The sequence below is a fragment of the Aplidium turbinatum genome, chromosome 15 (genome assembly GCF_918807975.1).
Source record: "Aplidium turbinatum chromosome 15, kaAplTurb1.1, whole genome shotgun sequence".
Classification (NCBI taxonomy): Eukaryota; Metazoa; Chordata; class Ascidiacea; order Aplousobranchia; family Polyclinidae; genus Aplidium; species Aplidium turbinatum.
Genome location: NC_137486.1, coordinates 14,488,393 through 14,515,605, shown reverse-complemented (window position 1 = coordinate 14,515,605; position 27,213 = coordinate 14,488,393). Strand labels below are relative to the sequence as shown.

At 37.4% G+C, this 27,213-nt stretch overlaps 2 protein-coding genes across 2 annotated transcripts in view; one reads left to right on the top strand and one right to left on the bottom strand.

Moving 5' to 3' along the window:
* Positions 1-11,731, top strand: part of LOC145784408 (fibrillin-1-like) — a 35,423-nt gene extending 23,692 nt beyond the window's left edge. Inside the window, exons 39-59 of the mRNA XM_082596219.1 lie at positions 280-469; positions 615-740; positions 1,482-1,604; positions 2,024-2,140; positions 2,364-2,486; positions 2,904-3,026; positions 3,629-3,751; positions 3,956-4,168; positions 4,458-4,577; positions 4,977-5,096; positions 5,441-5,566; positions 5,806-5,940; positions 6,119-6,241; positions 6,880-7,032; positions 7,212-7,391; positions 7,795-7,917; positions 8,148-8,248; positions 8,544-8,685; positions 9,749-9,956; positions 10,268-10,408; positions 10,558-11,731. Coding sequence (XP_082452345.1) covers positions 280-469; positions 615-740; positions 1,482-1,604; positions 2,024-2,140; positions 2,364-2,486; positions 2,904-3,026; positions 3,629-3,751; positions 3,956-4,168; positions 4,458-4,577; positions 4,977-5,096; positions 5,441-5,566; positions 5,806-5,940; positions 6,119-6,241; positions 6,880-7,032; positions 7,212-7,391; positions 7,795-7,917; positions 8,148-8,248; positions 8,544-8,685; positions 9,749-9,956; positions 10,268-10,408; positions 10,558-11,158 — 3,411 coding nt within the window. The 3' untranslated portion in view covers positions 11,159-11,731. The remainder of the gene's footprint in view (positions 1-279; positions 470-614; positions 741-1,481; positions 1,605-2,023; positions 2,141-2,363; positions 2,487-2,903; positions 3,027-3,628; positions 3,752-3,955; positions 4,169-4,457; positions 4,578-4,976; positions 5,097-5,440; positions 5,567-5,805; positions 5,941-6,118; positions 6,242-6,879; positions 7,033-7,211; positions 7,392-7,794; positions 7,918-8,147; positions 8,249-8,543; positions 8,686-9,748; positions 9,957-10,267; positions 10,409-10,557) is intronic.
* A 122-nt stretch (positions 11,732-11,853) lies between these two features.
* Positions 11,854-25,446, bottom strand: LOC145784409 (uncharacterized). The gene is made up of 18 exons (XM_082596221.1): positions 25,338-25,446; positions 23,865-24,010; positions 23,011-23,120; positions 22,259-22,374; positions 21,708-21,834; positions 20,682-20,855; positions 20,527-20,604; positions 20,154-20,275; positions 19,645-19,711; positions 19,337-19,495; positions 19,093-19,245; positions 18,056-18,205; positions 17,639-17,784; positions 16,689-16,874; positions 16,160-16,285; positions 15,922-15,976; positions 15,600-15,731; positions 11,854-13,195 (listed from the first exon to the last, which is right to left on the bottom strand). Exons 1-18 carry the CDS (start codon positions 25,442-25,444, stop codon positions 13,151-13,153), a joined length of 2,199 nt encoding a protein of 732 aa, XP_082452347.1. The 5' UTR covers positions 25,445-25,446; the 3' UTR covers positions 11,854-13,150.
* Between the last annotated feature and the right edge of the window lie 1,767 nt (positions 25,447-27,213).

Genomic DNA, 27,213 nt, shown 5'->3' with positions numbered 1-27,213 from the left:
AGCCTTTGCCAGGCTGATAGTTTCAGTGCAGCCATACAGAATCGCAGATGAGGAAGTTGTTACCCCGAATTTTGCAATGCTGGGGGCTAAGCAGAAACGAGGCTTGTGAAATTGCAAAAGGACATTGGCGTGACCAGATAGAGCAAGAATCTAAATCCACTGACTCTTAAGACAGGTTGACTGTAGGCTACTTATCAAGCCACAAACTTTCGCTGTCACTAGTTTGCCAGCTTGAAGTGTAAAGATTCTGATGGAATTAATTTTCACTTTATGTTATAGGCTTGTCCTGAAGAAGGTTCGGATGAGTTTTTTGACTTGTGTGGCTCTCCGTCCTACATTGGAGGTGATCAAGCTTGTGAGGAAATTGATCAGCTTTGCGAAAACGGAGTCTGTATTCCTGCTGGAGATTCTTATGTATGCGAATGCTCAAGGGGATATCATTTCAACGAGGACAAGCTGATGTGCGAAGGTGAGTGCTGTTAGAGTCTTGCTTTTCATTTCACATAAAAGGTTTAACCCTATATTGTACAACGGTTCAAATATCACACACGAAGTTTGTGTTATGAGGTGTTGTTTACATTGAATTTTTATTCTGCTTTTGTACCTCCGTTTAGATGACGATGAATGTGTGGACGAAAACTTATGTTTTGCCGATGCTGTGTGTATCAACCAACCCGGTAGCTACAGATGTGCCTGCAAAGATGGATTCAATTTTGATGAAGAGACAGAGACTTGTAACGGTACAAAACTTTGTCACATGCTTTTATCAAAGGTTGTGTGTAGTTAATCGCATTTTATAATCGTAGTGCATGCACAGAAAAAGCGAGATAACTTTAATTTTTTGTATGTCCACGGTTTTTGTACTCAATTATGTAGAACGTATAGATGATACTATAGGTGAACGTGAATGATTGATTTTGATCAATTAGACCTACCTATATGAAGAGTAAAATCATGTTGCAGTCTATGTTTTGAAGAGAAAACATACCTTACAATTCTAACTGTTTATGAATTCTGTAGCCTACCTAAATGGTTTCGATAAATCCGTCCCCATAGCTCAGTTGGTTAGTGCGTGGCTTCGTGAACGAAGGAGTTTCAAGATCAAGCGACGCTGGTTCAACTCTCGGGGTGTGCGCTTGAGCATCACATTGTAAGGACTGCTCTCCGTTCAGCGGCACCTAGTGGGTTCAATAATTCCCCGGCAACAACACTTCAACAGTCGGAAAGCTTCACTCCGCCAATCTCGGTAATCGGCCTTACGTCAAGAGCCTCTACACGTATGCAAAACTACCAGGAATAACCTATCAAGGTTTTGTCAGTCCGAGGATAAACATTCAAAACCATCCAACGAAGATTTCTGTTTATTGTGTGGCAAATAAACTAAACACTGATTTGAAATTGAGCAGCAATTGTCCTTCTGACGTGAAATAACTGTTTTAAGATGCGCAATAGACGTAGCCTAATATTTTTGGTGTATACAGACATCGATGAATGTGACCTCGGCAGCGCGTGCGTCAACGGCGATTGCTTCAACACAAGAGGAGCTTTCAGTTGCGACTGCAACCAAGGCTTCCGTCCTGTCAACGATGAAAAGGCCTGTGAAGGTGATTATTAAGCACGTAAAGCAAAAATTTTAACAAGTAGGTTATAGGCTACAATAGCAAGGTATATAAAGGAATAACATACTCATTGCCCAACCAAAAATTTAATCCTTTCTTGAGATCTGTTTTTATTATTATAAATGTAAAAATTACTGGTTTGCTGGATGAGCATTTTATGGTGTACTGTCTTTAATATCCAGTTAATCTTTTTTAGATCTGTTATTATTATTATCAATGTATCAATGACTGGTCTACGGAATGAGTATTTTGAAACGTGCTGTCTTAGTATCAACTGACCCAAACTATCAATTATGGCTCACTGCCTTAAAATTTTCTTTGCTTTTGATTTATTTTTTTTTCCAATATGATGCAATGCTGTTTTCTTACTGAATTTCATTCTAATTGGATATTACACTTTTTAGATGTGGACGAATGCGCCAGAGATCCATGTGGCCGTGGTGTGTGCCAGAATGTGTTTGGAAGCTTCACGTGTACTTGCGACACTGGATTCCGCATTTCGGACAATGGAGACTGCGTCGGTGGGCTTTCATGCTGTGACGTTGCTTGTATTAACAATATGATTCGTGCAAATTTGAAGTTTCTTTTTAAAATTGAAGGCCAAGAGGTCGGTTGTTTTGCTTAACGTATTGTTGGTTCACATAACTCATAGTAACCAAATAGCCACTATAACCAAACTTTGATATCGCACCCTTTGTCCCGAAATATAATTGAACTCGTATTTAAAAACAAACCTGTTTTCAGATGTCAACGAATGCGAAGAACAAAGCCAATGCGGACAAGGCGAATGCATTAACCTGCCTGGAGCATTTGCCTGTAGGTGTGCTGATGGATACAAAGTGACGCCTGACTCCCGTAATTGCATTGGTAAGCAAGGACAATGAGGGGTTCTAAGGCTGATTTTCTCCAAAGCGACATGTCTTCATGAACTGTTTTAACATGAATACTACCAACCGTTCTTGGTGCTTTTTGTCAGCCTGCTTAAAGTATTCATGAATAAATATTTGTGAAGAAAATGAAGACAAAATTACTTTCAATTGACCCTTTGTAGCCCAAAGTTGCAAATTTGCAGCAAGTTGTGCTGCAAAATATTCTGTAGCCTATCGGCTGGATTACACTACATCAAATCTTAAAATTTGATAATTATTATTGGGCCCCTACAAGAATTGTAGCTAATCGTTTAGCCTACTGCAAGACTACAACGTATGAAGTAATAAACGTTAAGGTGCAAACATCTGAAAAACAAAAAATCTTTACTGATACTATTGTTACATACATTTTTAGATGAAAACGAGTGCCAAGAAGACTCACTTGTGTGTGGAGTTGGATCTTGTCAAAATATGGATGGTTCTTTCAAGTGTTACTGCCCAGATGGGTACACCAGTGAAGATGACAAGTCTTGTGACGGTGAGCAGGCCTATGCAACGTTATAGAAAAATATTGTGCTGCAAACTAAAATCTATGAAGATAATAATATAACAAAGATAATAATTTAACAAACTCTTGAATATAACAAACTCAAACACATACTGATGCAAGTTGAAACAGAGACATTTTCTTATGTCTGCCAGTGGTTATTTTTTTAAAGTTTTGCAATTTTATTGAAAGTTATGCATTCCTTCCATGCCAACTCGCTAACTAAATCAATAAAAAGGTAGACCATGTAATAGTTACGAGCCTCAGGGTAACATTGCTAATCACAGCATAACCGAAAGTTCTCTTGGCAAATTGGGAATTACTCCCTGTGCCGATATGCATGTGTTCTCTGCGCCTGCACAATTTTAACGATTAAAACGAAAAAAAAACTCGATTGATGAGCTCTCATAAGTTGAAAGATCTATTAGAAAACCACTAGTTTCTATTTTGGATGTAATTTTTACAACAACACAAAAAATGTACAAAATCTTATTTCAAGTTATAAGATGCTTGCTTAAAATGCTTAACCTATGTATTATTATTATTACTGATGTGGTGTGGAATAGTAAATAATAATTTGGATGTTACTTTAGATAGGGATGAATGTGCAAGCGGAGATTATTGCAAGTTTGGAAGATGTGAAAATACTGCCGGAAGCTTCACTTGCCACTGCCCGGACACTTTTGTCTTATCCAAAGACAAACGACATTGCGTCGGTGAGAGAATCTTTTTAGACAGCATAGCCGATTAAATTCTTCTGGGTGTCACACAACGATTCGTGACTTAAAAAGTGAGCAAAAGACAAACAAACGCACTTACAGTACATTCCCACAGCTGTAATCGTCAATTTTCTGCTTATTTAAATCCATTGCCGTAGGCTGTATAAACCTAGGCTACTTCAAGCATATATTTCTTTGTAGATACTCGAGAGGCTAACTGCTATTTCGAAATTAACCGGGGGATATGCGCCTTAGCTGGTCAAAGTCAACTCACCTACAGTACATGTTGCTGCCAGTGCAGAAACGGAGGTTGGGGAGTAGAAGAAGGAAACTGTACGGCTTGTCCTCTGCAGGACACACAAGAATTCGACGACCTATGTCCAGCAGGGTGTGGCTACACTCCAGCAGGAGTGGGTAAGTTAAAGCAGGATCGATATTCTTGCACAGCCACCTCATGACAAGGGTGACACATATAGGCCTACTTTCAGTTTTTAAGTGTTGTAGACTGCTGTTATCGGACATTTATTCATGGGACGTCTGTCAATATGAGGCGGTTGTTGGGAACCCAAAGCATCAAGCCCACACAGCCTATGATAAATTTATTGTCAAAACAGGTTTGATTAGCTACATTTTGTTACTTTGCAAAAGTTTGGTTTTTACATATTTTTTGACAATTAGTTGAATTCACAATAATATTTTTCAGATATCGACGAATGCAGAGAAGATCCTTGCATCAACGGGAAGTGTATGAACATGGCCGGGAGCTTTAAATGTATTTGTACAACCGGCTTCACGTTAGATGAAAGCGGTCGTGAATGCGTCGGTAATTGCTCGTTAAACTTTTCTTGCAGATTAAGATAACCATTTTTGAAATTTGGATTTATTAAGCATGAATACAAGTGAAAAAGATTCGTTAATTTTACTATCAGTAGATAGGCCAAATATACTACACTTACAATCACAATGTATTGGGTTTAGTGGCTATACTAGGCCTACCTTGGGAGATTGTTTTTTTGCAACTTTACAGTTGTTTGTGCACATTTCAATATCTTATAAGCTTTTTTCATTGGTTAATGGATTGGTAGACCTATCATGTTTTATAACTAGTAATTTTTTCTTTCCTAGTAGATTATAACTTAGTCCATCGGGATTGTTTTCTGAGCTTCAGCCATCAGGATGTATCAATGAAGATGTCAACTGACTTTGATGGCTTTATTTTTAGACATAAATGAATGCATCTCGCTTCAAGCTTGTGGTCGTGGAACTTGCGAAAACACCGAAGGAAGCTTTGAATGTGAATGTGAGATTGGATTTTACAATGGTCCAGGCATAACCTGCTTAGGTGAGTTTCCTTTGAACCTTATTTGAACTTTATATTTGTTTGCCAAGTCAGCAAATCAGTCATTTTTTACGTTGTTTCAACGTCTATAGACTTCATAGGCGTTGAATCAATGTAAGAAATGACTGATTTGCTGACTGAGTATGGGGCTCAAACAATTTTTTTTACACAGATGTAGCTACAACGAAGTAACGACGAAGTTGTTTTTAACAAAAAAAAACGATGTCAAAATTTGCAACTTACATGTTTTAAGAATCATTCCTTGCGGGCGGAAGAACAACTAATTTTATTTGAAACGTTTCATGAAGGCATTACATTTGCAATAATTTATTTTTGACAATTTTTAGATATCGACGAATGCAACGAAGAAGATCTGAATCATTGCGGATTCCGGTGCGAGAACACAGAAGGAAGCTTCCACTGCGCATGCCCACAAGGATTCCAATTGCGCTCCGATGGACGAATGTGTGAAGGTGTGTAAACAGAAGTGTATAATATGCTGATGATTTTGGTGTTTTTAACCCAAAAGGGGATGAGAAAAATGGATATTATCTTATTTATTCAACCTGCATATATTTGAGCGTCAAACCCACAATTGTAGGCTACAAACGCAGGGGTGGGGCCCCCATACTCTTTAATCTGCTTGGTCACCACATCGCCTAGTGTTTTTTTATTTTACACGCATAGAATTACAAACGTTGCTTTTTTTCAGACATTGACGAGTGCTTGTCGGACACGTTAAATGACTGCACAGCCAAGGGAATGACTTGCAAAAACGTTATTGGATACTACACGTGTCTTTGCCCGTCTGGGTATAGAAGAATCGGCATAGCTGATGCTTGCATTGGTAAGTTATTATAATACAGTAACAAAAATGTCGTTGATTCGAAAAAATAAATAGCCTATAGGCAATGATTGATTTTTGATAAAACAAGCTTGGCCTGCTCTATGCCTCTTGAAAAAAATATCAAAATTTTGCAAGACGATGTCTTCACTGGAGTAAAATCTTAAAATGTACTTTAAAGATGTGAACGAGTGTGATCAAGTTCGGGTTTGCACAAATGGAATCTGCGTGAACAACGAAGGAAGCTATGACTGCCAGTGTTCAGAAGGGTATGACTATGATGAAGAAAACAAGATGTGCCTGGGTGAGAAATACAGTTTCATTGTATTCAAAGCTGCCAAAATATGGAGCGCATAATGTTGTTGTGTTTCAAGATTTAAACTATCGCAATGTGCAACTCATTGAAAAAAAGGGTAAAGACCCTAAAAAGACTAAAAAAAAGATAAAAAAGGACTAAAAACCCTTTTAAAAATTTATACTTGGGCTACTAAAAAAATTCCACGTACTTAAAACTATATCGCCTGTTACAGAGGCTAACATTATTAACCTACAACACTGAGCCCTCCGAAAGAAAAAAAACGTCCTTCGCCATATAGGCTATTATTATCACTTGGATTGAAACTTTGCGCGCAAACAGGCGATGTTACTCTCACGTTACGTGCTTGATCGAGCGGTGAAAGTACTTGTACAACGTCCGCCCAGCACCCATCAAATAGTAGCATGAGGCTGTGTCTTGGGTAGCCATACTTATTGACATGCGTGAAGGTGAACACTAAGACTGGCTCTCCTGCCTTTCAACCCACATGAACTAAATCTTCACTAAGCAGACGTGTAGGCTAAATACGACCTAAAATTCCTGTAGGCCTACTATTTTAACACCATATCGGTCATGTGTATTTTTTTTTTAATTTCAGCGTTAATTAGCCTTTCCCTTATGTTTAGATACTAGACAAGGAGTGTGCTATGCAGCAGTGCACCAACGAATGTGTGAAGTTACATCAACTACTGGGTTGCCGTTTACCAAAGCGGAATGCTGCTGCAACCGTGGAAAGGGTTGGGGAAATGATTGCGAGGAATGCCCTCACCCTGGGACTGGTATGATGGCTTTTCAAATAAGTTGCTTGATTAAATTCACTATGATACCGAAGCTTGTTGAAAGGTTTTTCAGTTTGCATGTAGACTTAATTTTTTTAAATTGTCTTTGAAAACACGGAGTAATATTCTGTGTTGATGCCTGTAGTTAAAGTGTTCATATGAGAAATGAAATTTTACAGAGGCGTTTTTGATTCTCTGTCCTCATGGAATGGGTTTCAAACCAAACGGAGAAGACATCGACGATTGCAGCGTGCTTCCCGGGCTTTGCAGCCACGGAACATGCATCAACACTTTGGGAAGTTACCGATGTGCCTGTGATCATGGATACGAACCAACTACAACCAAAAAAGCATGCACTGGTATGTTACGATTGAGGTGTTTTTTGTTTTACTTTTTGTTGACTTCAATACCTCAGGTAATCAATCTAAGTAGCAGGTATAATAGTGTCATTCATTTATCACTAAGGAACACTTCATAATTTTTTTTTTTAAATCTTAATCAATATTATCACTAAAATGACGGAGTGGAAGAGATGCTACTTAGCTTTGAGCTACGCGACCCTGGTTCGAAATCTGAATAAGCTAACTGTTAAAAACTTAGCTCATCTTCATCCAGTATGTAATGATTGCCTAGCCTAGAAAATAAAACCAGCTAAGTTTCTGTGATAGACTCAATACAGTAGGCTAAGGACTTTATCTACTCATCACTATTGTCTGTAACTGAGCATGAGATCACCCTATACCGTGCTCATTGATTTTATAGATTTGAACGAATGCATGGTCAGACAATCGCCTTGCAGTTTTGACTGCCGCAACACGGAAGGAAGTTACGAATGCGTTTGTCCGAAAGGTTACCAAACAGACCAGAGTGGTTCGGCGTGTGTTGGTAAGTAACAAAAGTTTTTCAATGTCTGCTTAACGAGTTTTATTCTATATATGTAACCTAGTGAATAAAATGAACCAGGTTTAGCAACGTTTACAATTTACTGATAAGGTTTTCATCACCGCAAAGACGGTTTATTTGATATTTTATTCAAGTTTTCAAAGTGAACAAGGAACTACCTAGATGAGTGCTGTGTAGTTTATACCATTTAATTTTATGTCAATATTTCTCAGATTTGGATGAATGCGCAACAAAGCGTCACAATTGTCAGTATCTTTGCATGAACACAGTTGGTTCGTTCAAGTGCGAATGCCCACATGGATTTGTGCAAGAGGTAAACACCACCAGATTTATCACGATGAAAGCAATCAAAATTTCGCGCAGAAAAGTACTTTGTATCACAGCACAATACAAAGCAATCAAATCCTATGTTGGTATGGTATCAATTGAATTTGATAAAAGTAATTTGACAAGTAGGTTGTTAGGCTACATGGCCTACCACAACTGTAAATTGCTATAGGTTTACAAATTATTTCTTTATGCCAAATTGGAGCTACATCAAAAAAACTTCAGCAGACCCAGAGCAAGCCCTAACTATTTTCTAACGAGATCGAGCATGTATCTTACAGGCGGCACAATGTGTTGACCGGAACGAGTGCGTCGATACACCAGGAATCTGTGGCGCAAGGGGAATGTGTCGGAACGACCCAGGAGGTTACCATTGCGAGTGTCCGAGAGGTTACAGGCGTGGAATGGGACAAGCTTGCGTCGGTAGGCTGCATTATTTTGTAATTGCTTCCTTTTTGTGATCCGCTGATGCTCTAAAGCAGGGGTCGTCAAACTTTATTGCGTGCGAGTCACTTAGCCACTAAGAAAAGTTGTAGTGGGCTGCATTAATACGTTGATTCTTATACTAGGAATAAAAACGCATTTTGTAACCAGTATCCGGCGTTACATGTTATTACTATGTATCTCAGAATACCAAAGCAACAAAAATGATCGAACAGCGCTACTACAACAGGCCAAGCTCCTTTAACAACACTTTTGACTGCTTTAATATGGCCAGGGCCTAACAAAAAACAAGACGAGGCCAACTGTATTGTGCACTTATAACGAGCGATTTCTGAGTAACAATACCGTACGCTGTCCTGGAGAGAAATGTCTACGGCCCTTCTTGGGGCTGCTGAACTGAATAACAACGGTAATAGTAACCTGCAAACTTACCCGCGAAAAATAGGCTCCAGTAACAAGGAAAAAGAAACCAGGAACTAGAAAAGAAAGCTTGCAGAAAACACCAAAAAACGTTTCTATATCGTAACTCATGAAATACAATCCTGTAGTGATGAAATGCACACTAAAGTTTACATTGCATTAACAAACAACCTTATGCACACGGACAAGTTTAGGTGGATCTTATCAAAATGCAACTTATCTACAAATTTTGATTAAAGAAGCAAAATAATCGAAGAAAAAATCTACAAGTCAGAAAAATCAAAAAAGGAAAAATAAATTTTATGCTTTCATGCCTTTAAAAAAGTATGTTTGGCTATAGAATACTTGTAGGCTACGATGATGGCTTCCCTGGGGTTGCACATAACTGCGTGGCAGGCCGCATGCGACCAATCAGTTGGTGAAACCTGCTGTAAGGTCACAGTTCATGACCCCTGCTCTAAGACCACACATCCAAGTCTTGTAACACTTCAAAGCAAAAGGTGGATTGGCATGAGTTTGATTAAATAAAAATTTTGATTAATTAAAAATTAGAAAATTAGTTGAAATTGCACACAAGCTAATTTTAGGCTAACATTGCACTTTGGTGTACCTACCCATTTAGACGTAGACGAATGTTCTGGAGGCCAGAGCAGTTGTGGCGGAAACTGTCAGAACGTCGCTGGATCGTTCAGATGTCTTTGTGGCCGTGGATTTTCTTCCAACATGTACGGACGCGGCTGCCAGGACATCGATGAATGCATCAACAGCCCATGTGGAATCGGACAAGGTTGCTCCAACACCAGAGGTGGATTCGAATGTGGATGCTCTCGGTAAGTTGAAAAAGTTTCTAAGATTTACTGCAGACAAAAATGATGTTGTAAACACAAAAATAAATGTTTGAAAATTAAACATCCAAACTTCAAGTGAATGTGATGAAATGGTTAGATCATTCATGAGATTATTGAAATTACTTTTTGTCTTTAAAATAGGACTAAAAAAGGCCTGATTACAAGTTCGTTGAGGTCTTGATGGCACCTTGTGATTGGACTTTTTGCATCTTTCACGTCTCTCTTTAACTGAAGGTGTTCTAGGATTTCTCTTCATAGATAGATTTTAATTTAGTTGTTGATTTTTTCATCAGCGGTTTAAGAAAGATGGGTGGAGGATGCGGTGATGTTAACGAGTGTTCCTTGGGAGGTGGAAGTTGCAGCTTTGGATGCCAAAATACATACGGTGGATTCTCGTGTTCGTGTCCAGGAGGATTTTTCAGACTCGGATCCGGGTTAGTAGCCTCTTATGAAGTTTCTGTTTAGTCTGTAGCCTATTACCTGAAATAAGTTACAGTAATGAATTAATTGCCGCAATAAATGTATTCTCGTTCTCATATTGGTGATTCTGGCTATTTATTCATCTTGTACAACTTTTTTTTAGACATTGCGCAAGAAGTTCTAGAGGGTTTCAACAGCAAGTTCCTCGTTACCCTAGATACCCAGAATTTGGTGCCCCAAGAATGTCGCCAATGGGCATGCCTCCACGAGATAAGGTCTGCTACAACTGCATGCCAGGAGGTGACGTAAGAAGGCGTCGCACGCGACGATCTGCTGATGAGCCGGAAGGTCGCTTCATAGAGATCCACGATCGCAATGGCAAGGCGACCCTCAACACGACATATCCTCTTGAGATTGTTGTCGACAGCAGTGGGCTTACTCACAAAACTTCTATCCTGGAAATTCGTCCTTCCCTGAAGCAACTCCGTGACCATTCTCGCTATCAAATTGTTTCCGGAAATGACGACAATCTCTTCCGTCTACATCACCATGAACACATCACTGCTCTCCACTTCACGAAGAAAGCGTTTGTCTCCCACAGTTCGGCAGTTTTGGAAGCCGCTGAATACCGCATCCGTCTAAAAGCATCTTCCACTCTGGAACAGGAGGATCTACTTCAAGCATCACTTGAAAGCGAGACAATCCAGGAAGCACTGGAGGATAAAGTCGAAATGAACTTGCAAATCATTGTGGAAGGCCATTAACTTGCTCATATAGCCGAGATGAAACTCTATAAACTTAAAGACTATTTTAGTCGAGGCACCGAAGAGACTTTCAAGCGTCCATTTATAAATTCCTAACAATTCTGTTAGTCTGCAATCCATAGCAAAAATCAAGGGATTTTTTTTCGAGACGAAGAGACATGTAGAATCAATCATTTAACAAACGTTTTATCCGCAGCTTGTTAACATTTGTAGCGCGCAAATTAATGGCAACCTGTTTTTCGCTTCGTCGCTTTGCTGCATAACTATTTTACTTGTACATACCAGTAGCTAATACGTGTCATTATGTATCTGCATCAGAAGCATTTGTTTAACAGTGGTGTAAGATGATCGTTAGGTTGTAAGATGATTTTTAAAGAGTTCTACAAAAGGCTAAAGGTGAAATGGGGTAAAAAGATGTAAGTTATTTTGTTTAAAAACCCAATCTGGCAACATTTAATTCCAGATGCGCTTAAAAAGTTCAACCGTGTGTTTCAATCGTGCAGTTTCAATACTCGCTGAAAAATGCTATTTTTAACACGTGCGGTGATAACCCAGCAATAGGCCTACTCGATATGTTTGTGTGTGCTATTACAGATAGATGCGACATACAAACTATCTCGTGCTATGCTAATTTTGAAGCATTAGGTTCCTAGTTTTGCGTTAGAACAATCACTTCAATGAAATTACAGTATTAAATAAGTTTAATTCAATTTAAATATGAAATACTGTATATATATACAATAAAAGTTACAGTGTGACGACAAAAACTTGACAATTAATCTACAGCGATTAATGTTCTAACTAATTTTAAACATTTCTCATATTCTTAAACATGAGAAAGACACAAAGTTTCCGTTTTTCAAGAGATGACAACACCATTCACAATGTAAAGATATAGCGAAACGTTGAAGACACGATTCTATGCGAAATAAAGAAAATGCCCGATCCACAATTTGAGATGGATGTAAAACAGGTAGGTCTACGTTGTATCAGCGCATGAGAGCCACAAAGGCACTCCAGACGGAAAGATAACTTTAAAAAAGTGTTGGATTTCTCTTGTACCAGCCTACAGTTGAACTTGTGTGCAACGGACAAGTCAGGATGTTCTACTGTAGACAAAGTGCACAGGCTCATTAGATCGCAATTAAGAAAATTGCAACTTTGCAAAACTTTTGTTTAAATCAAGCGGACACTAATTTAGTTACCGTACATTGCATATTAAGTATGCAGAAGCGATACTGATGGAGATATACAGCACGATTTTAACTTAAAAAGTTCCATTTGATCTTGGCGATGGTACAGTTTCTAAACACAAATAGGCTGCAGTAAAGAAAATGCCTTTACGTGCACAAAAACAACGTTTGAATTAACTAGTTTACCGTTTGTCTGCTACGACGTCACAAGAAAGAATAAGGAATGAAAATACTGTCTGAAGATAAAAAATCAAGTTTCAGGTAGGAATAAAATTGACGACCATGTTAGAGTGACTCTGTCGTTGTCGTATACCCAGGCCATGCCTGGTGAATTGATTAAATAGACGAAACAAGAAAGCCAATCTTGGCGCCCACTTACAAGCAAGTCATTGTCTTGCCCAAGAAAGAACCGTGTGCTTTTGCTCGGTGTCGAACCGGCGTCCTTTCGATCTTCAAGCGGGCGCTCTGACCACTCGGCCACGTAATCAACGTTTGCAGCACTGATATACAAGCAAACGCAACGAAATGTGGTAGGTCTGATAGGCGGAAACACAACAGTGAAGCTAAAAAAGCCGATTTTGGCAAAATAATGCTGGAAAACTTGAAATACAATACTCGATTGAAATTACTTAAAAATTGCGCAACAAATTACAAGTATTGCAATATGAAGAAAAAAACTCGATAATTTCTAACACTCAAAATTCTAATCACACATGGTCCAATGATGACAGAATTCGCATCCATAAGGAAAAGGAAGAAAATATTTTTAATCGCATCGTGGCTGGAATCAAGCGCGGTTTCAATGTTTGTTCAGACCCTTGATGAAGCTGCTCGATCTCAATAACTGTAAAAATAAAAAAGAAAGGAAGTAGCAAGTTAGAGAAGTTACATTTCGTACTCGTCAGTACAAGTTTAGCAATGACATCCATAGCAAAAAAGCTTAACTCACAAGAAATTAACTTTCTTTGATTACCAGTTCCGCACTATGTAAAACGCCATACACTTCACCGGTATTATGTTTTCACATTGCAGTATCACATCAGATTATACTACGAAAACGCAGAAACGAGACATTCCTATTTGTAAACAAAATCCAAGTTACAGCCAATCGTTGGTCGAACATCCAACACACACTCGTCAACCAATTTGAAATGTCGATATTAGATACATATACATTAGGGTGTCCCACTTTTAGGCAACTTTTCAGGAAAATTAGGTTCGGGTAAAATTCTGAATGGATTTTCGTCACTGATTTCAAAAATGACGTTATTTTTTTATTATGACGTCATCTTGATGTGCCAGCTAGCGGATTTTTGCTATTTTGGCCTTATCACGAATATGGCAAGAGCTAGAGACTTGGAACTTGCGCCAAAATGACTGGAATGGACGATTTCCTATTTGTTGTCAATACAATATGAAACGCTAACTGCAACAGAAATGAAGTTATTTTGAAAAAACATGTTTTTGCTCATTTTGGACAAAAATATGAGAAACTCGGCAATTTTGCTACTGTGACGCTTTTATTTTGGTTGTTAAGTTGCTGTGCTGCGCCACATTGTTTAACAATTAAGTACAGTGGTAGTTTGTCTAGCATATTGTATTTTCAATGGTTATATACCTCAGCATTGATTTTTACATGCATGTTGTAATTACTAATACTAGCTAACTTTAAACCCTTGAAAATTTCGATCAAAGATCTATCAAACAAAACCACCATTCAACAACACAACACAGTTCAATGGGATTATTTATCACACCATACTGTGCAAAGCAGCACAAATGCGCAAGTCTGTTTTGGCCAAATCATCTTGGTCATCTCGAATCAAGCCGTTCACAACGCGTTTCAGTCTGCCAATAAAGCGCTCTGTTCCTCGATTGTTGTTGTTGATCATACGCAAAAACACTGATGGAGATGAAAAACATGCATTGCGTGGAGCCATTTTACTTTCTTCGGAGAAAACATTCACTTAAGTTGTTACGCTTCAAAAGCGTCTGCTCGATATCAACGTTTCTTGGAAAACTTTTCTGTCTTGCCGCATCAGCAGCAAAAGGCGGAGCTTCAGCGTGGGGGACTGAAACTTAAAGCAACGTTTTTAGGGCTCAACCATTGGGATGCATGCTTAACGAAATGTTTCAGAACAGCGTTGAATACTGGTTCATCCACAGATTTATATGCAAGTAATAAATCTCTTGTAAGCAGTACCAATTGAGGGACCTTCAGCAGCTGAAGGTTTAAGATGGATGACTAAAAATGCTGGCAAATAAACACAAACAATAAAAGAAACAATACGTTGAAGTTTAGGGATATCCTGAGGCCCAACACAATACCCAAAAATCAGCAATCTTAGGTAACCACGCGCTGTTGTTATTCAACGCGCATGGGATAACCTTTCTTGACGATAAAAAAGTAGGGGTTTCAAATTTCCTGGAACATTCATCACTAAATGAACTGCCATAGCAAGAAGACACATATGGTCGCTCCGAAAAGATGAATCTTAGCTTCTTTTTTGTGCTCAGAAAACCATAAGATCTTGACTTTTAAATGATTTGCGGCTATAGCTGTGATGAAACTTTACAATATTGTCGGATTTTCAGATGTTGGGGCTTAAGTTTTGATATTTTCTTAGCCTAATTATGTTCATCAAACCACCATCTTCGTATGCATTAGGGCCTTCCACTTTGCCTTCCAAAAAGCTTTTTGCGTGTGTAAAATAAATCTCATTTACATGGAAGAGACATTCAAGAGTGTGTACCACTACTACTACCACTGTAATTAATTGCTAAACAAGGTGGAGCAACTTAACAATCAAAATAAAAGCATCATTGTAGCAAAATTGCCGTGTTTTTCATTTTTTTGTCCAAAAATGAGCAAAAACATGTTTTTTTCAAAATAACTCCTTTTCTGTTGCAGTTAGCGTTTCATATTGTATTGACAACAAATAGGAAATCGTCCCTTCCAGTCATTTTGGCACAAGTTCCAAGTCTCTAGCTCTTGCCATATTCGTGATAAGGCCAAAATAGCAAAAATCCGCTAGCTGGCACATCAAGATGGCGTCATAATGAAAAAATAACGTCATTTTTGAAATCAGTGACGAAAATCCATTCAGATTTTGACCCGAACCTAATTTTCTTGAAAAGTCGCCTAAAAGTGGGACACCCTAATATACATACATGATATTTTTTTGCATTGAATTAACGCCAGAAAGTCCATCCTATTGAATACTTTCATGTATTACAACAATACTAACGTCATTTTCAGTCCTGAGTTGCTTGACTCTCCCTTGAAGGTGACATAGTAGCTTCACAGTGCTCGTGTCGTTGGGGGAGGAGGCTGCACCACCGTTCAAGTTGTTTGTGCTTTTGCTTAACCGCTTTGAATCCTGTGGCGCAAAATGAAAATATTGGAGACAGTTCTAAAACTGGTTATACCCGGTTACATGTTACGTCACGGCTTGAATTGACAACTTAAAAATCACTTCATGTTGAGATTGTGATGTGGGCAATTTGAAAAAAGTTGGTAGCAGTGTTATTGAAACAGCATGTCGATCTACAATCTAACAAAGTACTGACCGGTTTGAGATTCTGGGCTTGCATACGTCCCTCAGTCCTATACTGTGATAACTTCCTGAAATATAAGAATAAATTGCTCGTAAGGCCATAGATAAAGCAATACTTAGATAAGTAGGCTAATATTAGAAATAAAATGTTCATTTACAAATAATCGTGTAATCATCGCACATCTTAGATCATGTCTAAACTCCATCCAATGTTAAACTGCACACTTGTTTAGTTTTTGTGTATAGGCTACCTTTCAACTTGTAATTGAAGTTCTTCTTGAAATTTTTCTGCTAGTCTCTGAGCAGTTAAATCCTTCCATTGGTTCATATTCATTTCCAAACGCTGCAGTTCTCTCTCTTTGGCATCCAGTTTATCGCTGCAAAGAAACTCAACTCAAGTTACGACAGATGAAACGGATTGGGTCATAGCCAAACTTCTAGTAAAGTTTGAGGCTTGATTTTTATGGTTTTTAACCGTTTTCACCACTTCACCTCTGGAAAAAGGGGAGGAGCAGAATGTCAGTTTCGGGGGCTCCTTTTGCAAGTAGCAGCCGAGAGTACAAAAACTCCTCATTTTCTCGACAACGTTTCATATATTCATTCCCCCTGACCGAGGGTTGATTGAAGCAGTCATTCTTTTTCTGTTGGTTATTGGTTTTCAAGCCGCAAAGGGCTTTCGTTGAAGGAAACGTGCCAACTACAAGCTCTTTCGTTTTGGGTTTGCAAAGCTTTTTGTGGACGATGTATCCTACTTAAGAAATGAAACCGTGCATCACTTACCGCAACATTTTCATTTCTTCGGACACTAGGTTGACGTCACTGTTGCTACGCAACGAGTGGTAGTCAGGTCGTTTTCGCGACTCCCTCTTCAGGCGGGTGTTGACGCAAACCAATTCGTTCGCAGACCGACAAACCAGTTCGACCGCTTCTTGCAGTTCACTGAGCGACTTCTTTCCGTTGAGGTGACTGAAAAACAAAGTGATTGAAATGAAGTCGTTTCACAAAGAGCACAACATATCCAGCGACACCTAAATTAATGAATTCGATTTTACTAGAACTCTCACCACACAAGCGAAGTTCCAACAGTAAATTTCCTATTCGAATCGAACGCTAGTTTTAATCTTTTTCTAATCTTAAAAGTTTTGTATAAAATTTTAATGCCAACCCTTTGCATAAACTAGTCATTAAAATCTTAAACATGTCATACTTGATGAGGTAACGATATACAGCTGCAGTTAAACGAGCAAGGGAATGCACACCAGGGATTATTAGAGAAAACATCTTGTTAAATAAAAATAAATTTCATCAAACATGATTGCAATTGGGTCTCGTTACCAGCACAACTTTCACAAAGACTTTGAGCTACAGCGACAACTTTGACAAAACCAAGAAGCCAAATTAATATTTTTTGAGCAATCGGTTTTAGACGGTATCGAACCAGAACCACATGGCTTGAATTAAATTTTATATCCACTATTGACTGCTGCATAGCCGAGTGGTGCAAGTATCTATCGCCGCTCAAAAGGTTCTCAGTTCGATTCTCATATGTGGCACGTGGCTACAGCGTGACAGGACACCATGGTCTGTTTGGAAATAAAAAGAAAACGGACTTTTTTGCTTTCCCGTTAATTTCATACAAATCTGCATTTCACGACAGACCTAAACACGGCATGAAATTCACTTCTTACAGTATTTTGTCGAATGACAAAACGCTACTTGACGCTTCGTACCTTTTAGAAGTATAAGAGGTATTTCTTGGCTGCACTGAAGATGGCTGCATGACTTGTAGTAAATGGAAGAGCTTACTGCATTCGTCAAATACAGAAGCCGCCATACACTGGTCCTGGTGTTCAATGTCGGACTTGAATTCTTTCAGCTGAACAAGTCACGGAGTTAGACGTTTTGCGTGTTGAGAAAATTGTCCTTTTTGTAGGCTAGTCGCACTATAGCTTGTAGTTAATAAACTATGAACATTGACGAAGAAATTAATGGTATGCAAGTATTGCACACACACACAGGCAACTAACACATAGTACAGTTTAAAAATATCCGACAATTTCCATGAAGCTCTATTTAAGGATATCAAGACCTGGAAACGCCAAATTAATCTCCAGTTTTGGGGAAAAAGTAAGTAAAAAAAAAACTACCTTTGTGACTGCACTCCCAACTTCCGATTGGACTCTTTTCAGTTCATTTTCAACTTTTCTGTTTTCGTCTTTCAATTCAATTTCTTTGCTTTGAAATTCTTGTCGCAGTGTGTGATCTTTTCTCCTCAGCTCAAGCTCCAGTTCAGATTTCTTAAAGTGGCGTTCAACAAACAACCAATTACGAAAGGGATAGTAAATATGTTGTAAAACCTACTACGGGAGGACAAAAGCGTTTCACGAGCACAGGCCGTAAATCACTCAGTTTTACGTCTTTCCAACGTCATTTGACGGTAAATAAACACATAAGTAAAAATTTTTTAAGACCCATTAGTATTATAGCGTCACTGAAATGAATCAATGTTTGCACTGAGCAAATAAGCATAAGGTTTGCAAACCTACTGAGTAATGTACAACAGAAGTTATTCGCTTTTACAGTATAAAACTTATGGTAATTGGCGATTATGAAGGAAATATCTGTTTGAAACATTCACAAAACTATACAACATCCACTGCTGTTCAAAGCTGCTTTCCACACACAATTGCTATTCGATATGTAGGAATACCTGGTGTATTTTGTGTCGAAACGTTTAAACTGTCTATGAAATGTTTCAAACTAATACAATTTTCTTCTCGTGTAATAAAGCCAACTTACCACAAGTCAGTGCAATAAACGAAACAAACACAGTAATATTTTTTACATTATGATTTGAAGCAGATGTTTTAAATCCGTCGTGTTATGTCTTGCGCCATGCCAACTAAAAACATGCACCGTACTACTCAAACAATTGTTCATACACGTTCTAAACTTGTGCTAGCGAAGAGTGTACCGTAGCTGCTACGTTTCGTTTTCGCCACGGACATTTTAACAACAATAAATAAAAACACAAGCTTTTTACCCTCTTTTTCTCTTAATCTAATAAAAACATGAAATCTGTTTTTGATACATTGGAGATTACGAAGTTAGGTAACTTGCTGCTTAATTTGTCTGTTCTAATACAACCAAAAAGTGTTAGACACAAGTTGAGAAAAGTACTCACAGCTGCAAAAGCAAGAGATAATTCTTCTTTCAAGCTTTCGATTTTATTTTTAAGCAATTCATTGGTTGTTTTGTGATCGTTTTCCTTCCTCGAGCTTTCTTCTTTGATCTTCCGTTCTTTGTCTTCAATATCCGAGTGAAAATCTTGTAATTTCTGTTTTAAAAAGGACAATATAACAAATTACATGCGTGCAAAGTGCAAACATTAGACGAAAGCGTAATTGAAGAATTTGTTACATCACCACCTGCGTAAGATCCAAAATGTCTTTATACATTTTTTCTCTCTCTTGCTCCAATCGGCGAATGCTGTTTTCATGTTCAAATTTTTCTTGATCGGATTTCAATTTAAGTTCTTTGTATTCTTTTTCCCATTTCTTTTGCTCATTTGTTAATTTGTCTTCAATCTACCAAAATAAAAAAATGACTTTTACAAGTACAACTGTATTTTGCAAAAACTACTTCTTATATTTTCTTCAGCGGGCGCAGGGTTGAGTGCTCTTCCAATGCGCGGGTATAGAAGAATAACAAAAAACATTACAATAATTGCACTCACCGATTTGTCTGCCATTTTGGCCCCCTCAGAAAGTTGCAACTTCAACTGGTCAACTTCTTGTTGCTTTCTAGAACAGTGATTTTCAAGTTAAAATCGTTTTTTTTACGCATTTCAGCTAACAAGTGACAAAACCCTTAGACCGGTACAAAAAGCACTTGCTGCACACAAGAATAAAATTGCAAGTGCAAAATATGTGAAAACATATCACAAAAATAAACCAAATAGTTTTAAAGTAAAAAAATAATATAAAAAGTTAATAGTTAATAGTTTTAGTTAATAGTTAATAAGTTAATAAAAATAGTTAATAATAAATAGTTAATAAATAATAATAAGTTAATAGTTAATAGTTAATAAAAAGTTAATAGTTTTTAAAAGTTTTAAAGTGTTTCAATATTAGAATTTTTATCAAACTATATCCAAAGCAAGTCCATATAAAACAAACGAAATATGTAATCAAGTGAGCACCAAGGCCAACAAGACAGAGGTAAACGGAGTGAAAAAAATACTACCTTGCCGTTAAGTCTGTGAGTTGTTTTATCTCAACTTCCTGGAGTCTCATTTCTTCTTCAAACTTTAGAACCGTAGAAGATTGCTTTGTGTCGGACACCTCGTTCTCTGGAAGCGTTCTCGACTGGAACAAGCAAGATGTTGAAACAAATATAAAAGTGGAATTCCTACGCAACTCTCAAGAAGGAATTACTTGGATTATTTATGGATGAAAACGTAAAAATAGTAAACAGTAAGCTTGGGAGTAGGATATGTTCTATTTTTACAAGCTTGGTATGTACAATAGTTTAAAGTGCCAAAGATTTACAAAAAACGCTATTATGTTGCCAGAAGTATGAAAACGAGGAGTAAGAATAAAGTGAAGTTCTTTCTGACCTTTGCCTGGAGTGCTTCAATCATCTCATCTTTTTGTTGTAATTTTTCTTCGTAATAATGTTCAGCTTCCTCTAATTTCTGAAATAAAAAGGATTTACGGAGCATTGTATTTTTGTTTGTAAAAAATGTCAGCATATTCCTCTAAAAAAACATACTTCTTCTATGTCTTCGAGTTGCTGTCTTGATTTCTTCCGCTGTTGAAACAGAGATGCCTTAGTGGAATGGAGCTGGCGTTCAAGCTCTTGCCTCTCTTCAATGCTGGTCCGAGATGCTTCTCCTCTTCGGATCCGAGCTCTAAGCTCATCCCGCTCTTTCGTCATTTTATCCAGCTGGAGAAAAAGTAACACAAATTGCGTAAATCTAGGTAATGTAATACAGCATACGATACATTTAGGCGGTGGGATAGCGCAATGGATAAAGCATTGGCTTTCCAACTAAGCAAACATGGTTCGACTCCGGCTTCAGCTGGTTGTTGAAAACACTGCTCACCTTTACCTAGGGTGTAATAAATTGGGTGGGCATAATTGATACAGAAAAGGCGGCCGAGAGAAAGGAACTGGCCACCCTACTCTCCTTAGTGCAGAAGGCTTGGTACAATGATAACCTTATCTTCTCATACCCAACACTTGAATCAAGTATGGGACCACCTTAACTTAACGATACATTATTGTACAAGACCTACATTTTATATGACAGTGGATTAAAATATGAAAAGCAGAAGAAACAAACAACTATGCGGCTGCTGTGCTGACTTCACATTAAAAAGGAGATTGGTTTGAACTTGTCATGAGCAAACTTGCCAAGACAAAGCGCAAAGACTTTATGAAATTAACTCTCTATCTGTGCATGGGATTCAATCCTTTTAAAGTTTACAAGAGATAACTCACATGCACAATTGAACAAACAACAAGGATTCACCACAACAGAACTAAAGCATCAACACCTGCCCAAACGTCTAGACTCTAGACCGAGTCGCCACTACTGCTCAAGGGTGGTAAAAGACAGAGCCCTCGACCCTCGGAGTGGTTAAGAAGGTTCAAACGAAGAAAAAAGCATCAATTTGACTTAGAATCGATTACACATTGCCATAGCAGTCCATTGATTTCAATTTGTCTTTAACGTGTAAATTCATAATCTTAAAGATTATGCTACAAATTATGAAGGAGATTTATGAAACTTACTTCTTCCTCGCAACCGCAGGAACACTGCGTGTCATCGGTGTGGCCGCTGACGTCAAGAAAATCTTGCTGTTGTTGCTCATCACTAACTTCCAACGGCGAACTTCCTACTTGGACTAAGTCTTCTTTCCTGTACAAGAAGAACTGTTCAGTGTTTAACTGTTGCGATTGCATTGAAGACGTCACGCCTGACAGCACACAAACTCAACACACGGCAATCATGACTGCAGCCTCAAACCGAAGACGGGACTCACGCGAGCCTTTATAAAACAACGATATTCTGACTCTAACACCACCCTACGTTATAACACGTCATGACTAGGGAACTGTGTTCCGAAAGCTTGTGAAAAACCGCTATTACCTCAGCGAACCCGCAGCATTAGGTTGAAATAGATTGTTTTATCTACACTTATGGAATTATAGTTTTATGCTGAGATCAACATCTGTTGTTGCACTATCCGTTGAAACAGATCGTTTTATCTACACTTATGGAATTATAGTTTTAGGCTGAGATCACCATCTGTTGTTGCACTATCCGTTGTGCATTATCTTACCAATGTACAGATGGTGCGGTAGATTTCACATCTGTGGGAGATTCAGGAGAAACGCTGTAGATGGGCCTCTCTGTAGGAATTCCATTTGATGATGAAGGTTTTGGATCTTCAGAGTTCTGGAGAAGATTATTTTCAAACAACAAAGAAAAATGGTACAGTATAATTTGATTAACAAAATCTTTGAAATGACAACGAACAAATGCAACCCCAGTTTTGTTTCAGTCTAAATAACGTTTCGTTACATTGTTTGCTTGACAATGTCCTTCTGATATAGGGTAAATATGACAAATTACTTTCAGGCCATACTCATATCTCCCACAGTAAACCCTGCACAACATGAAAGGAAATATGCGAAGATTGTATTTCATTAAGCCAGCATATTCTATTCTTTGAAACAATAACATATCTATATTCTTGTAACCGATTCATGTGCCTTGTAATTTGACTCTCATTCCAACATTCCAATTGTAAGAATGGAAGACAAGGTTACGCAATAGTAACGTTCTTGAATAGTATCACACTAAGGTAAAGTTTTCCAAACGACTTTAGGAGGTAATGTGGTTAAAATATCTTCAGTTTTAATTAGTTAATTCTTCAGGCCAAAAACAACCCAAAAGTTTTTGTTTTTATGTTTAAAAATGTTGTTTTCAAAATAAAAACTTTGCAACTTTTTCCATCTCATAAACAATCTAAAGCAGCAAGTTAATGAAAGGTCTAATCCTGTGTTGTTAAGGTGACAAAAAGGAACAAACCTCTTTCAGCATCCGGCGAAGCAGGTTGATATCATCATCGTAGAGTTGCAAGAGGTTGGTTCGTTTTTCGTGGCAATTCTGAGACGAGTTCTTTACGTCACTGTGGTGGTCTGCAAAAACAATCAAATACAGCAATTAAAAAATAAACAGCAGCAGATGCGAGCAAAGGTATTTCATGACACCTAGTATATAACACAAGATCAAGAACTGACGATGCACTAGCAAGTGCGAAATATATTTTCTGTTACCGTACATCTACTGACAACTGATCCCTGTTGCCTTAGCAATTGAGGTTTTAGCTTTCTAGATATGGAACAGGGATCGTTTCAGAACAAGACTAGGTCAGAAAGCGAGGCAGACTCCGACTCAGCAGCAGCCTAGAGCAGTTAGCTAGTATATAACCCTTACGTAAAATAACAGTAAAAACGTAATAATTGTATAATTATGACACATGTAGGTAGGATAGGCCTACTCGAGTTCATCATCAAATGGAGTCAACCCTGCTTAATCCGATTACTATGCGATTAAGCTACGGTAAATGATGGAATCAACTGATTAAATGTGGGTAGATTAATCAGGGAGAGCTGTACCGTTCATTAATAACAAAACAGTTAAATGAATGATAGCCTATTGAACTACATTAATTAAATGGTTATTGGATTGATAGTGACAACAACGTTTTCATAGGTAAGAAAGTAGGAAACATGCAAAGAACAAAAGCAACAAAATAACTTTCTTAACATTGAAGTTGAGTCTAAGTGTTTGGTTTCACAATGGCATGGCTGATTTCTTTATTATTTTATAAAATTGAAACTGCAGTAAAATTAAAAAATAGTACGATGTCAAATTGATACCATTGGCCTGAGCTTCAACTTGTGCAAAGCCATTCATCTTCACAGGTTCATAATTTGAAGCTGAGTTGAAATGGAAATGCTGTCGAAGCTTTTGCACGCTAACCACGTCAATACCTGGATCGTCATTTACATCCAAGTGGTTGCTTCTGAAATATTCACAATTTTTTAAGCAAAGATTTTGTTCAGTAGCCTATTTACCATGCAGTTTACTTCATTAAGTATTGTTTCGGGAGAGAGTTTGCTTTTTTATACCAAAGACAGGCAAGACACAACAATACCACAGGGTTGAGCATTACAACAGTATATACTATATATTTATTAAGTATTGGACTGCACAAGTCGGTCAAGTCCCACATGTTAATAACATGCAAGAAACACTTTATAAGCAAGCAAACTACTAAATATAAAATATGCTTTAGTCAATCTATAGATTGAGTTTCAATCTATAGATTGAGTTTCAATCTATAGATTGAGTTTCAATCTATAGATTGAGTTTCAATCTATAGATTGAGTTTCACTTAGCAGTATGATCGTTACTTCACAATGTAGATGCTAACGACCTGTTTAGCCTGATGCTGCGAGTTCATTATGGTAGTAGCGGTTTGCACTAGCTTTTGGAACACAGTTCCCTAGTCATGTGCTATGACAAATGGTGTTGGAGTGTGCCGTTCTTTTGTTTGGCTTGAAGCTGCTGTCTTGGTTCATTTATTTGATTGGCTGATATGCAGTATAGAACTAAAGGTGGAGGATCATTTTGGAAATGATAAGGTATTTTCTTTGCCGCCTTGCTGACTACATCTTGCCGTGCGAGTGAAAACATTCTTGGTAGCTTCAAATTCAGATTATCTTTGGGTATGTGCCTTTTGACTTGCAGCTCTTCAAATACCAGATTGGAGCACTGGTGCAACCAAACTTTTCATTGACTCTCATCATTTTCTTTGATGAAGCGAGGGTTTTCAAGACAGCAGCCTCAAGCCAACCTAAAAAACCACATAAACGAACGACACGCTGACTCCAACATCATTCGTCATAGCACATGCCTAGAAGGTTGTGTTTTGAAAGCCAGTACAAACCGCTACTACCATAGCAAACTCGCAGCATCAAGCTAAAACAGATCATTAGTATCTATATCGCAAAGTAAGTTGTTATATAAATGTTTATAGTTTGAGTCAACTGTCATCACAATAAAAATCCATACTACTAAGAATAGTCAAATCTAACACATGTAAAAATCACTTATAATAAGATATGGAATCACATTGTTCAGCAATAGAAAATCACATGCAAAATATTTTCATAAAACTATTCAAACATTCCAGTGAAGATAAATATGATATGATACTGAACACATTTTGAATTTCATTGGGAAGCTTTGTTTTTGAACTGTTTTTTTTTTTTACAAAATAATGTAATAAACATGATCAATGATGCTATACAGCAAAGGGTATTCACAAGTTCCGTCTAAAAGCTTACAGTGAATTTGAAGTGGAAACATTATTCAGCTTGGCATCGATTTCATCTAGAATTTTGTCGGTTGAATCAAATGGCTTCTCATAAGCACTTTTTGTTGAACAGTACATAACTTTTCTGCCAGCTTTGAAGAAAAACAGTCACTTTTACATCAACTGCAGTTCAGTTAATCAAGACCTTTTCCTATGCATACGGTTGAACTTATTTAGCAATTTAACATGAAATCTAGTAATCGTAATATTGTGAAAGAACTCCAAATGGAATTGAAAGTTAAATGGATAAAAACTTCAGTTATTACTACTCAATTTTACAACTTAACATTGACCGACAAATCCCTGTGTCTTATCTAAGTTTTTATAGACTTTACCTAAAAATAAGAAATCCAAACCCATAAGCTAATCCAACTAGTGGCATAGCATGACCAATTGACCATGAGTGTCACTTTTTTCAACAAACTTTAAGCGTACCGGTATAGTGTATTTATATCCAAAAAGGCCTGAGTAAATTCCTGAGTCATGTACTGACAAAGGTTATTCTCATAGCACTGTTTTAATCAATCTCTAAGCTTGAGTTTGATATATGATACAATAAGAAAAGCCACAAGCGCAACAGATACAACCAACAAATTGAATTATATTTGTTGTCATATGCTTGACTGTTGATTAATTAAGATTTACTCACTGTGATAATTTGTAAATTTTTGCACGCTCTATTTTTAGTCTTTAAACTGATAACATCAACTACAAAAAACTAATCTAAATAAAGACAAGTTATTGTAGAATACTTCAATTTAATTTTATTTTTCATTGCTGACATGAACAATTGAACATGTAGAAAATGACAAAGTAAACACACAAATTTAGCACCAACAAAACAAAAGATGGCAAAACCAATTGGTTTAAAATATGCATCAATAAAACAGTGTTAGGAAAACACTGTCTTAGTTTTGCACAGCCACCAAACCTAACAAAGAGAAAAATAAACTTTTGAAATCAATCAACTCTTGTAGCAAGAGCATTTAAACTTTAGTGCAACCACTAAGAAATTGTAAAAAAATTCACGCCAATAAACGGCACAAGCAAAAACATTTTCAGTATGGTACAGTATTACAAAAATAATTACAATTACAAAAAAACTATGTTGTTCTGTCAAAAAAGAAATGGCTGACTGACACTCCAGGCTCCTGACTGATCCTCTTGCTCTGGTAGTAGTATTGTAGCCCAGTCCAACCCACAGAGAAACTTCAGCAATACAAATTGTTGCAAATTTGCAATATTAGGTTATAAAGAATCATACAAAAAGAGTGTTTTGTCCTTTTTTTTAACAAATATTCCTCTTACTTATTATTATGTATTTACATCAGGCCAATAGGTCTATATTTACTACCAAACATACAAAAACAAAACCAAACAATACAAGTAGTACGGTAATCACAATAACCCAGTTAACAGATAATGCTGTTGGAGAGAATTGTAAACGAATAAACTGCTAATGGTAGTATTGAAATATGATGATTTAACAAAAGCATCGGAATTGCAAAGAGCATCCAGCCATCCATGTACCAATTTTTTGAAGATTGACATTTACATAAAAAATTGTAAACACATTTGCAAAGTACAGTATCAAAGTGCTTTCTAAAGTTGTTCATACGCCAGTGGTATTATGAGCTGGCCAATACAGTCTCCACAAATGTAAAATAAACCTTGATGAAAGTGTTCAGTGTTATGTACTGACAAAGATTATTCTCATAGCAATGTTTCAATCAATCTGTAAGATTGAGTTTCCAGATGTCTCCAAACTGCATGTCATCCTATATTGGTATTCACAGCAGTAGCTTATGTATGATGAAACTAACATATTGAATTATATTCGTTGTCAT

Excerpts from the sequence above, each read along its gene's own strand:
- LOC145784409 (XM_082596221.1), bottom strand. The coding sequence starts at position 25,444 with ATGTACTGTTCAACAAAAAGTGCTTATGAGAAGCCATTTGATTCAACC. Across the intron at positions 19,712-20,153 it reads CTCACAGACTTAACGGCAAG|AAAGCAACAAGAAGTTGACC; the intron begins GTAGTATTTTTT and ends TCACTGTTCTAG. Across the intron at positions 19,246-19,336 it reads ACATTTTGGATCTTACGCAG|AAATTACAAGATTTTCACTC; the intron begins GTGGTGATGTAA and ends TTTTTAAAACAG.